The sequence below is a fragment of the Temnothorax curvispinosus genome, unplaced genomic scaffold (assembly GCF_003070985.1).
Source record: "Temnothorax curvispinosus isolate PA1 unplaced genomic scaffold, ASM307098v1 QBEX01006396.1, whole genome shotgun sequence".
Classification (NCBI taxonomy): domain Eukaryota; kingdom Metazoa; phylum Arthropoda; class Insecta; order Hymenoptera; family Formicidae; genus Temnothorax; species Temnothorax curvispinosus.
Genome location: NW_020216176.1, coordinates 1 through 12,265, shown reverse-complemented (window position 1 = coordinate 12,265; position 12,265 = coordinate 1). Strand labels below are relative to the sequence as shown.

The 12,265-nt window shown below is 35.6% G+C and overlaps 2 protein-coding genes across 5 annotated transcripts; both read right to left on the bottom strand.

The window, feature by feature from the left end:
* Positions 1-1,308: 1,308 nt before the first annotated feature.
* LOC112455826 (UPF0160 protein MYG1, mitochondrial-like) lies at positions 1,309-5,401 on the bottom strand. Of its 2 annotated transcripts, XM_025018027.1 has the most exons (5): positions 5,297-5,401; positions 5,056-5,151; positions 3,250-3,468; positions 2,969-3,173; positions 1,309-2,890 (listed from the first exon to the last, which is right to left on the bottom strand). In XM_025018027.1, exons 1-5 carry the CDS (start codon positions 5,395-5,397, stop codon positions 2,516-2,518), a joined length of 996 nt encoding a protein of 331 aa, XP_024873795.1. In that variant the 5' UTR covers positions 5,398-5,401; the 3' UTR covers positions 1,309-2,515. The 2 variants fall into 2 exon arrangements, with proteins under 2 accessions (XP_024873795.1, XP_024873796.1); XM_025018028.1 differs by lacking the exon at positions 5,056-5,151.
* A 1,183-nt stretch (positions 5,402-6,584) lies between these two features.
* Positions 6,585-8,639, bottom strand: LOC112455822 (UPF0160 protein MYG1, mitochondrial-like). 3 transcript variants are annotated; one of them, XM_025018009.1, is made up of 6 exons: positions 8,403-8,639; positions 8,132-8,340; positions 7,882-7,977; positions 7,558-7,794; positions 7,279-7,480; positions 6,585-7,189 (listed from the first exon to the last, which is right to left on the bottom strand). In XM_025018009.1, exons 2-6 carry the CDS (start codon positions 8,335-8,337, stop codon positions 6,830-6,832), a joined length of 1,101 nt encoding a protein of 366 aa, XP_024873777.1. In that variant the 5' UTR covers positions 8,338-8,340; positions 8,403-8,639; the 3' UTR covers positions 6,585-6,829. The 3 variants fall into 3 exon arrangements, with proteins under 3 accessions (XP_024873777.1, XP_024873779.1, XP_024873778.1); XM_025018011.1 differs by having other exon boundaries at positions 8,132-8,324; XM_025018010.1 differs by having other exon boundaries at positions 8,132-8,317.
* Positions 8,640-12,265: the final 3,626 nt, after the last annotated feature.

Below are 12,265 nucleotides of genomic sequence, written 5' to 3'. Positions count from 1 at the left end.
TATATTTAGTTTCTTATACTATATTATGTTATTACTATTATATTACACTATATTAACTCCTTGATACACAAAACTCTCAAAATATGCGATGATAGATGCTCACGAAAGCTGCGTTTTGATATTCACTGCCAGTATTGAAAATCTATAGTATACGCGCGTGACGTAAACTATAGATTTTCAGTATTGGCAGTGAATATCGAAACGCAGCCGAAGTAAGCGTAATGAGAGAATATCAATCAGCATCGCGGAAAAACGTCAACATTAAAATTTTTTACACGGTTTTTTTAAGGGTGGAAAATATATTTATCGTACAATTTAAAAGTGAGAACTGAGTCTGTGCACTTCGAGTGATTCGCCACTCTGAAAAAGAGTAAATTTGCGCTCTATAAGTTGGAGTGAAGTCGCATTCCATACACACACACACACACACACACACATTTGAGTGAAAGGGTTCTCTTTTCGAGTGCAGTGGTTCAATGTCCATAGAAGTGAATTGTGTCACGCTACAATTTTGATTGGAAAATTCCACTCTGTTAGTCATTTTTTTTAAGTCGTTTTTCGTTAGTCGAGCTTTAGTGAATCGTGACACACTATATAGCTTTAGAGTGAGATTGTATCACTCCGGAGTAGCCTAAAGTAGCCGCTCTAAAATTTGAGTTAAAAATTTACAGAATAAATCACATTTACTTCGCCAGTCAAATACTAAACAGCAACGAAAATATTAATCGACTCTACTGGCCAATTATAATTGTCAGAGCATTACGACCATGATTTGGTTGAAGCGTCTTGACGATAATCGTATCAAATCATGGTCGTATTGTCCTGGTAATTATAATTGGCCAGTAGAGTCGATTAATATTTCCGTTGCTAAAAAATTTACTCCTATCTTATAAGTGCCGACATTAGTTCAAATTAGAGTAACAACCCTCTCTTTTGGAGTGACTGTCGCAATCACTCTAATATATTAGTAGCAAAACCACTCTAGAATTTAGAGTAAAAATTTTATTCTGCACAAACTCTTTTATTCTTTATTGTTTTTTTATTAATCATAAATTAATTTTGTTGTTATAATTTTATTGTTTCATATTTTATGTTTCTCGCTGTTTTACTGAGAACTTTTTTTTTTCTTGAAGTGGCCCAAGCTAAGGTCGTACATTTGGTCGCATACGCTCGGGCAACCGCCCGAAACACTGATTGACAAGTTAAGGGAGGAGTTAGGATCCAATGAATGTTAAAGAATCGGAATTAAAAATTGCCTTTAAAAAGTACAAAATGTATACGATCGAGATGCATTTAATTTAAAAAATGTTCAATAACCATAATAAAAATTCTAAAAAAATTAATGGTCTAGACATTGTCATTTTTCTACATTTTACATATATTGTCTTCCCAATCTCGAGTGCTTTCCGCGCCATGGCCATGCGCCATCCTTAGTTTTGTGAAAGCCAACGAACCGCTCGGAATATACTTTTATACGGCGCCTTCAATTTCACAGGCTTCTACAAGGGCATTATTCTTTAAACCGCTCCACGCTTCCGTCAGTAATATTCTACGTACGGAACTTCTCAGCGTTCCCGGCATACAATATATGTATATACGACAAGTTGAGTCTTTTACTCTCATAAATGGCATAATTTATTGATGGCGACACGTTCATATTCTTTTCCAAATAAAATAGATACTCCATACACGGTACAAATTTCGACAACATTATTATCTCTCCGCTCGAATCGACCTTACAAGACTTTTTATTCGCAATCAATCCCGTAACGAAAATAAAAAGTCGCAAATAATAGCCGCAAATGAATAGAATTAATCAATCGCATTGGTCAATTGCCGAATTGTTTAAATGTAATTGGTCAATTTTTTCTCTGTCCGAGATCTCAGAGCGATTTCTAGTATCGTGGACACAAGACTTTAGGATACCAATAAGTAAACAACCGAGACAAAGCCTATGACGAACGAATTTCTTTTCGCATTGTCTTGACACGTCTTGCTTTATCTCAGCTGTTTACCAGCTGTTTGTCAGCTGATCGAGCGGGGACTTCTCTCAGAGACTCGTATGTTTTACTGGCGCAAAAGAACCCGAATATTCAAGAAGTCCCCGAGAGAATAAATAGTGTCTCGCGCCAAGTATACGCGAAGCGAGACCGCACCGTGACTCTTTTACGCGATGCGACGAGTTGCGAGTTAGTACTCGAAATGTGTTGAGATCTCAATAACGAGTGAACGGATCATTCAAGAAGTCCCTGAGAGAATAAAAGACGTGACCCCCCCTCCCACCGGTAACAAAGCCAGTCGGTCTCTGGTAATTGTCGAGGCGTCACTGTCGATCTTTATCTTGAGTTGCTTGCTCTTTATTTCGCGAATTCCTCGCGAGTCGAATAATTCGCCTTTCGCTTTGATTCGCCATTCCGAGTTTCTGTAAATAGATGCGTATGAATAAATTTAAGACTTGTCCGTTCAAACTCTCTTTATTTAAATTAAAGGTTGTTTCTTATAGGTCTGCGGCTCGTTATCTGTCTTTCGTGTTCGGTTTGCGTTTGGTCTTCCCAATGTAAAGTGCTTTCCGCGCCATGAACATTGCGCCCTTCTTAGTTTTGTGAACGCCCTCGGACCGATTGGGAGACACAGATCGAGCGCCTTCAATTCCACAGGCTTCCACAAGGGCATTATTGAACAAACCGCCCCACGCTTCCGGCAATAACATTCTGTATTCGGAACTTTTCGACGCTTCCGGCACACACTTAATATAATATATGTCTGTAGCCTCCTGCCAAATGATATACTTTATTGATGGCGACACGTTCATCTCCTTTTCCAAACAAAACAGAAACTCCTTGTACCATAAACGTGGCGTAAACTCTATTATCTCTCCGCTCGTATCCACCTTACAAAAATATTTTATGTTAAACAGCAATTGACAACATATAAAAAAACAAAAACACAAATAAAAGATTTTCCATGCTTCGAATAATCGATTCTCCATAGCGTATCGCATGGTCCTTCTTTCGCTTAACCAAACGTTTTTCACGTCTTGTACAGTTTTCAAAAATTCCTCCCGAACCAAAGCTATGACTTTAATAAACTTTCCTGGATTCACTTTTTCCTGGATGTCCAACGGAAAATTCAATCTGCTTACGCGCCCGCTTAAACTGGTATTTGATTGCCATCTGAAACAAATGCAGGTTTTGCTGTGTACTGCGCAGCATGTAACAAACGTACACTTGCAATTGCACTGCATCGTACGTTTGCAAATCGCGATCTACAGCATCGATTTCCTTAATTAACATTTCATAAATGATTTTAAAGATTTCGTCAATGACTTTGTCCTCTGTTACGTCCGGAATAATACTCTTCAATATATCATGACCAAAATGGCAGTAGATCAGTCCCGCACTGCTTAGCTTTTCTGTCCAATCGTACCCTGGTTTATTTATAACGGTACTCATCGATTCCTGGAATTCACTGACACCAAAAAAAAAGAATAAATAACGATGTGGCGAAAGCAGAGAAATTTTCTTTAAGAATGGTAAGGTTTAAACGGCCGAAAATTGAGTAAAACTCATATGTCATTTGTGGACAAATAAATAAACATAATACATAAATTTCCTTTTAAAGCATGTTATTAGTGCTTTCTTAACGAACTAAACGAGGCGTAAAAGTCCCAAAAAATATGAATAATTAAGGGTGATATTAAAGGCGACCGCGCGATTTGCGCGCTGCTCTCTTCTTGCCACGATTCCTGGTGAACGAGCTGGAATTTTTCAGTTCTCTTGGCGTTATTTTGTTGGTGAGATCCCCCTCTATATAGACTGAACCTAAAATCTGAAAAAGTACGTCAAAATTACAATGGCAGCCAAAAAAGAAAAAATTTCGAAAAATTTAAGTTATTTGTTGTTAAAACAGTTACAAAACATTAATCTTTGTGCCCAAAAATAGGTTTAATTTACGAAAAAATTTTTTATCTTTATTTTTAAAAAATCAAGTCGATATCTGCCACCGTTCATGAGTTATCGTGGCAAAACTATAGCGGAAAATTCCATTTTGAGAAAAACGTGCGGTTAAAGCTTAGAATACTAATTTTAACTAGAAAATTGATACCTACGAAACTCAAAACTTATCCGCGCTATAAAATAACGTCTCCAGGTCAGCTTCTATTGCAGCAGTAATCACAGAACACCACAGATTTTGTTCGGCATTGGCCTCTTTTATTAGACACGAGAAAAAAATCAAACGGTTGTTACTATAATTCTTGCCAAAGTAAATGCCAACCTTCATTTAATGATATTCTATATAAGATTACATGTATAACTTTACATTTTTTTAGACATAAATCGGTAACTCCTTTTAGGATTGACACCAAATTCAATACCAACCTTCTTTTAATGATAATCCATCAAAAAATTCAGCTCAATATCACAAAATGTACGGAAATTAGAACAAACACGGAGATTTGTTAAAACAGAAATCGGGGTAACCCCTTCACCACTTCATCACTAAATTCAATACCAACCTTCCTTTAATGACACTCTATCCATAAAAATAAATTTCAGCTTGATATCACAAAATTTACGGAAATTAGAGCTTAGAGCAATCACGGACATTTGTTAAGATAGAAATCGATAACCCCTTTTGGAGACTTTAGAGACTTTAGAGTAAAAATGGGACTCTATAAGCTATCGAATGACATCTTATTTATTACTCTACGATTATTAATTTCGAAGATATAAACGTTCAAAGTGTGACATGTTTTCGTTGCAACTGTGCTCCTGAATTTACCCCCTACTTACTGTCGGCAAAGACGTAGTTCTACGTCAAAAGTGTACACAAGCACAAGGCGAACCTGTACGCGGACACTTTGCCAGTCAGCACTCACATTTTTAACTCTCCTGAGCTCAATTTTGCGAATTTCTCAAAAACCCGAACTGGGGAATATTCTTAAAGGATCACATTACCCAGAATATGTAAAAAACAAAAAATTGAATTTTTTGAAATTTTAAATCTTACCATCCCCCTTAATGGCATATCATATTAAAAAATATGTCATTTTACTTCGCGTTAGGATCGTATCGATGTTTGGAAGGATTATACTCTCTGCCAACACCCACCACAATATTACAGGCACCTAAGACAGAATGATCTCGAGATCTAAAAATATAATTGGCTATCTATGAGTTCTGCAATCTAATATTTTCTTTTTTTGTTTCGATATTATAATTCATGCCAATTCCTTTTCTCGAGTTTATCACTGAATGCGTTAAAACTCTTGGCGTTGAGATGAAGATATAATTACCTTAGTATAGATGCATTCTTATAGTCTGGTAGCAATTTTAAAAGCACACAGGCAAGAACCTCAGGGCAATTAAAGAATCCGTCGCACGTGCCGATCAACATCGTTCTGAGAGCAGGGTCGAATAAATACGTTTCCTTACGTATATTTATACTACGTGAGAATATTAAAAAATCGATAGAAAACGATAGAAAACAACCGATACGATTTGCAAAAAATCTTATCGTTTCTTATCGTAATCTATCGTTTCATATTTTAGATTCTGAAAGAAATGTATGTAATTATATATCGTTTCCTGTCGTTATCTTTTATTCTCTGTTAAAAACGGATTTAATAATTGGAATACGATAGAACTCTTATAGTAATTTATTCCTTTCTACTGTTTTGTTGAAATTTAACGAGGAGAAATAATTGAAAATCTATCGTAATTAATTGTGTATTTATAATAAAGGAAGTTCTAAGTTTCCTATCGCACATTAAAAACCCTGTAATTTTAATCATGTATCAACGATAGAATATTGAAAACGTGTCTCATCGTAAAGAACAGGAAACGTTTCGTGATCTGTCATAAAATCACGATGAGATGAGTAAATGGTTTTCCATCATATAATGACAAATGAAAAGTCACTGTTATTTATCGTGTATCAGCGATAGACGATTCAAAACGTATCTTATCGTAAAGTTTACAATAAAAAATAAAAGAGCGCGACTGCGAACGCGAGTAATAATAACTAACGCGCGCGCCACCGCGCCGCGATGCGACGCTAGTACTTTCTTAAGAGGCGAGCCTGCGAAATGCCTGACCATGATATCCTTCGCTGCGGATCAGCTTTAAGTGATACCTCTGATATCACATAGTGCAGAAATGGTAAAATGCACTAGTACGTTTTACGTTCTTTCTGATGCAGAAAGTGGATCAGAAGATTTTTGATAAATCGCGTTTGGATTCATAAAGGATTCTTTCTTATTCTTCTGTAGATACAAAATAGCGCTTACCGCTTAGATAAAGCTTCACTAAAATAGTATCTAAACATAATTTTGCATTTATTACGAATTCTTATACAGTAGAAAAAGAATTCTTTCGGTATCTGAAGAAGGACTCAGAATTGGTGACATAAAAATGAATTCCTTTTGAACTCTTATAAAGAGTAGTGTTTTTAGAGCAAAAATGGTACGGAAAAAGAATTATTTTTCAATTCTCTTTGCTATCTGGGATATTTTGTATGGATCTAATGTAAAAGAAACTTGGACAATAAATGAGCCTTTTTTTATAATCTCTGGAACAAGTATATGCAGTTTGGTTTAACTTTATTGAATATATTCGAAAGTATTCGATGCATGACAATTGATAAGATAAAATGATTTATTTTATATTGCGTGGGATTCAATGAGTTTTAAATGATCGGAGTCTTTAAACAGAACAAAATGTACACGATCGAGTTGCACCATGCAACTCTTAATAACAAGAAATGCTTTCTAAAAATTATTCAATAACCATTACAAAAATTCTGAAAAAGATGAGCGGTCTAGACATTGTCATTCTACACACTGCACGGCCTTCCCGATCTCGAGCGCTTTTCGCGCCATGGCGACCGCGCCGTCTTTGGTTTTGTGACCACCGATGAATCGAACGGAATGCACGAATATGGCACCTTCAATTCCACAGGCTTCCACAAGGGCATCAGTGCGCAAACCGCCCCACGCTTCCGGCAAGAACATTCTGCACACGAAACTTCCTTCCGCTACCGGCATACACTGAACCCGATAAGCGTTATCACCCTCAAAAATGGCGTACTTTATTGATGGCGACACGTTCATCTCCTTTTCCAGTTGAAACAAATGTTCTTTCCACGGTACAAACTTCGACAACATTATTATTTCTCCGCTTGGATCGACCTTATGGAAACGTTTTACAATTTTATATTAAACGATAATTGGAAATATATTCAAAACGAAAAAACTAATAGAGAGAGGGTTCTCCTTACTTCGAATCGACTCTCCACAGCGCGTCGCACGATGTCCCTTGCCGGTAACCAAACGTTTTTCGTGTATTGTACAAATTCCAAAAATTCCTCCAGAACCAAAGCCATGGCTTTCTCAAATTGTTTTTCTATATTCACATCTTGACTGTTCCACTGAGGATTAAGTCTGTTTACGCGCGCGCTTAAATTGGTGACTATTCGATACCTGAAACAAATGCGGATACAATAATTTTGCTAAAGCGTACTGCACAGCACGTAACATTACAAGTTACATCGACTTACAATGGCTCTGCGTCGTACATCGGCACACCGTTATCTATAGCGTCGATTTCCTGGATTAACGTGTCATAAATCTTCCTAAAGATTTCATCAATGACTTTGTCCTCTGTTACGTCCGAAAGTACAATCCTCAATATCTCATGACCAAAATGGCAGTAGATCAGTCCAGCACTGCTTAGTTTTATTGTCCAATCGTACCCTGGTTTCTTTATAACGGTACTCATCGACTCCTGGAATTCTCTGATACGGGAAGATAATAAATAACGACGTAAGCAAAAGCAGAGATTTTTCTTTAACGACGTATCATTGAAAAGTACATTATTTTACCTCATGTGATGATCGTATCGATGTCTAGAAGGATCATACTCTCCGCCAACGTCCACCACGATGTCACAGGTATCTAAGACACTCTGATTCCGAGATCTAAAAATTTAATTGAATATCCATGGATTCTGTAACCCAATATTTCCTATTCATTTCGTTTCGATATTATTATTCATGCCAATTCCCTTTCTCCGCATTTTATCATTGATCGAATGCGTTAAAAAGCTCTTGGCTTTGAGATGAGGATTATTACCTTACTATAGATGCATCCTTGTATTGCGGTAGCAGTTTTAAGAGTGTGCAGGCGAGGACTTCATCGCAATGAAAGGTTCCGTCGTGCGTGCCGATCCTCACGGTCGATTTTCCCGACATTGTTCTGAGAGCTCCGTTCAATAAAAGATTGGAGAGTCCGCCGGAAAGCGCGTTTCTCGATAATTGACTGAAACCTCGGATCATCATATACTGAATTACACGATCTAATGCTGTACCAAATAAATATATATCGCTATTTAATAAATCCTCACCAGGTCGTAGCGAAACGTGAATTTCACCAGAAGCTCCTTTGCATGCAGAAGTTCTTCTAAATTAGTTGCTTCAACGTTGCACGCTCAGATCGTATACGTTCCATATAAGAATTTGGACTTATTAAACTGGCAGTGTTTGACCGTGTTCCAGCAGAGAGTGGTGGCAAGTGGCAAGTGGCAGAAAGAAGGCTGCGAATGCACGCACGTGCTCCACTGCTCCGCTGCCTCCGCTCCGGCCACTGGCGCCTCTATGTACGCCAAACGTGCACATTAAACTACGTAGTCACGAATATTTCCGATGGGTAACACCCAAGATAGCAAGGAGAATTAAAAAAGAACTCTTTAAATTCCCGATTTATGAAATAAACTCTTTTTTTCGTAATATTTCTGCTCTAAAAAGACGAGTTTAAAACAAATTTATTTCTATGTCACCAATTCTGAGGTCTTCTTTCATATACCAAAAGAATATGCTTTTTCTACTCCATAAGAATTTGCAATAAATACGAAATTATGCTTAGATACTATTCCAATGGAACTTTATCTAAACGCTGTTTTTTGTATCTGAAAAAGAATAACAGCTGATCGAGAATAGGTACCTATATATTAGGAATATGAGAATAAATATTAAATATTATAGGAAACGGAATTAGAAATAATAATTAATCGTAAAACACATAGAATAGAAAAAAATTAAATACATAATATAAATATAGGAATATTCCTACATTTACATATCCTAAATATTTAAAAGGGTCGACAGGAGACACGGTGTGGAGACGCTGCAAGCGTGAACTAAGTACGAATCGTAAAATCCATATTACGGCCAAAATAATGAGAAAATCGCGCTTTAACTGCAATATTCGTAATCAGCAGCGTCGCCTTCAAACTGCTATATATACAAAGCGATTTTTTTAAAAAATGGTCAAAATAAATTTTCGAGTTTTTATCTCTACCGTGTCTCGAGTCTCGATCAGTTGCTCCTGTCGAGATATATATGTCTTAATATTTAATATTTATTCTTATTCCTAATATAATGCTCTATTGTGCGCAGGGCCTGAATCTTTTTTACTCCACATTGCATTGGAAGGAAAAAGATGAACTCTGAATTAGTGCAGCCAGAGAGAAACCTGAGAGAGGCCATATCCCGGTCTTTTTCGTGTGTTGCTGTGTTGCTTTTCCGACGCGCCGCCTGAGAAAGTGCAACTCTACGTCGTATCGCTCGGTAACCGCACATGGTTTGCGTCCGTGCTAATGATTCGTGTCCGAACTAGCCAGCTGGAGGGGATATTCTGGCCGCGGCGGCCGCGCTTCCATCTTGCGTATTCCAATTAATAACGAATTACGATAATTAAAATTACAAAATTAAGATTACATTCTTCAAAATTATTACGAATTTTGTATCTCATAATTTTGAAAAATATAATCGTAATTTTATAATTTTAATTTTCAGATAAATGTCAAATTTTGCAAGCAAGAAGCTATTATTTGAGCGTTGATTCAAACCTTCACATTTATGTGAAATTTATAATAATTAACGATAATTTTTAAAATGTGAAATTCTATAGATAAAGAATAAACACCGTTATGATCTTAATCGTCTTCTGTTGATTTCGTATAATATATCCGGCATTAGTATCATACAATTTCAAATTTATTACACGTTTCCTTATAATTCCTTATTACAATAATTTTTTTATAAATAATGTTACATATGGAGGGGTAAAAGCCATAGTGGTGTAAGTCAAATTTTTTAAAATATTGTCTTGTATGCATAGATGCAATTTATATATTGTATAGAATGCATCTATGCACACGAGTCAATATTTTAAAAAATCTGACTTATACCACTATGGCTTTTACCCCTCCATATAATTAACAGTATGAGTTACAATATCCCTTCGTGTTCCTACCTACCCAAAGTATAATATCTCTATGTATAATATGTATATATTCCCCGCCTATCCATATTTCTATATCTTCATATAGCTACCTAATATTTCATATTCCTACCATATTTTTATTTACCTAGCGCGTTATTTCTGCTTACCCGAATTTATTAGTTTATTTAGTTTTATTATTATTAATTTATTTTATCAATATTAATTAGTCGCAACCGCGATACCCGAAATTAAAGAAGTAAATATTTTTAAAGGGAGTTTAAAAAATTTTAAGTTCGCGATTAATTGAAATTAAGCTGGAGACGTCACTTTCCCGTCTCCGATTACGCGTTCCCATGTGTAAAAAAATATTACCCTCCTTATATATGCATTATACACTAAACTGGTGGTGTTCAACACCAACCTACCTTGTGTAGATCTTCTCTCCTTTGACCAGTTTGACCATACCATTTCATGGCCAAATCCATTCTGGCAAAGCCAGAAACAAGAAGAAGAAATACACCTTCTGTTGCCGCCTAATCATAGACGGCAAATGAGCATAATGATTTTACGCTTTTTCCCACGATGCGCGAAACACGACCGCGTCGCGAAGGACCATTTGTAACAAAATTAAATTAAGTAATTTTAAAATTACTAGCTTTCAAAATCTACTTAATATCGTACAAACTATAATTTACGCAAATGATCATTTTCTCGATTAAGAATAAAAAAGATTTTAATTAGTTAGGAGCTGTTAATTTGGAAAAAACCCATTTTAATCAACCGCGTATGTAATCCGAATAAATTCGACTACATTTTACGAATAATAGCAACTTTAATTTAAATCTGATATAAGCATGCAGGACATAAATAAAAATGCAAAATGTAAAATGAATAACAATATTGACTAACGCAAACTGAAAAAATCTAAGGCCCATTTTTTTTCGATATCGTTTCGCATATATCGAGTCTCACCTCAAAAGGATGAAAAATAAGGAATTAATGACGTGAGATCCGAAAGAGATAATCAAGTTCCTGCACAATATGGAGCTAATGTGAACACTTTATGCACTCGAGCAAACAATTTGAATTTTGATAGTTACATCTTATTACGATAATTATACTACTACTTAAATATCAAGTATTTATATTAACGCGAAATTAAGTAATCAAGTTGAAAATAATTGTTACAAAAAATTATCTATTTTGCAAAACATCATTTATCAGATCTCACGTCATATCGCTTTAACTATAGTATAAAAACCAGTTATCAATACATATATGAATAGACTGTGAAAGCTTAGGCTAAAATTGGTGCGTTATAGGAACAAATAATTTTAAATAATGATCGTGAACACACACAATTTTGTTAAATGGCTTACGTAAAAAATATATTAAATAGATTGTATATACATAACAATAAATGATTAAAATAGTGCAAAGTACTTTTTATCTTCACTAGACACTACAGACGCGCGCTTTGCGCGCGCTATTTATAGCTTTAACATTATGTTATTACTATTACACTATTAACCCTTGATACACACAACTGTCAAAATATACAATGACAGCTGCAAATGAAGTAAGCGCAGCAAGAGAACCAATCGGCATCGCGGAAAAGTGACAACAATACCTACAACATGCCCTTTTTAGAAAAAGAAGAAAGAAGAAATCGTGATATATGCAAGCTAAAAGCATCTCTAAGCGTATTATATATTGCATTCTTGCACCAATTTATGTAACACTTAATCCTGAAAGATATTTGGGATGGAATTTACAATGACAAAATGTACGACAAATCAATTTAGGTGATTTATCCAAGATTAAATGTTAAATCCTAATCTGACCCAGTCATTCCATTTTAAGACAACGAATCTATGAAACATAATATAAGTAATAATTTATTGTGATAACTTGACACCGCAATATATTTGACGTATCATAAATTCATTAGGTACCTCAATTATGAAATTTTAATCATCACTC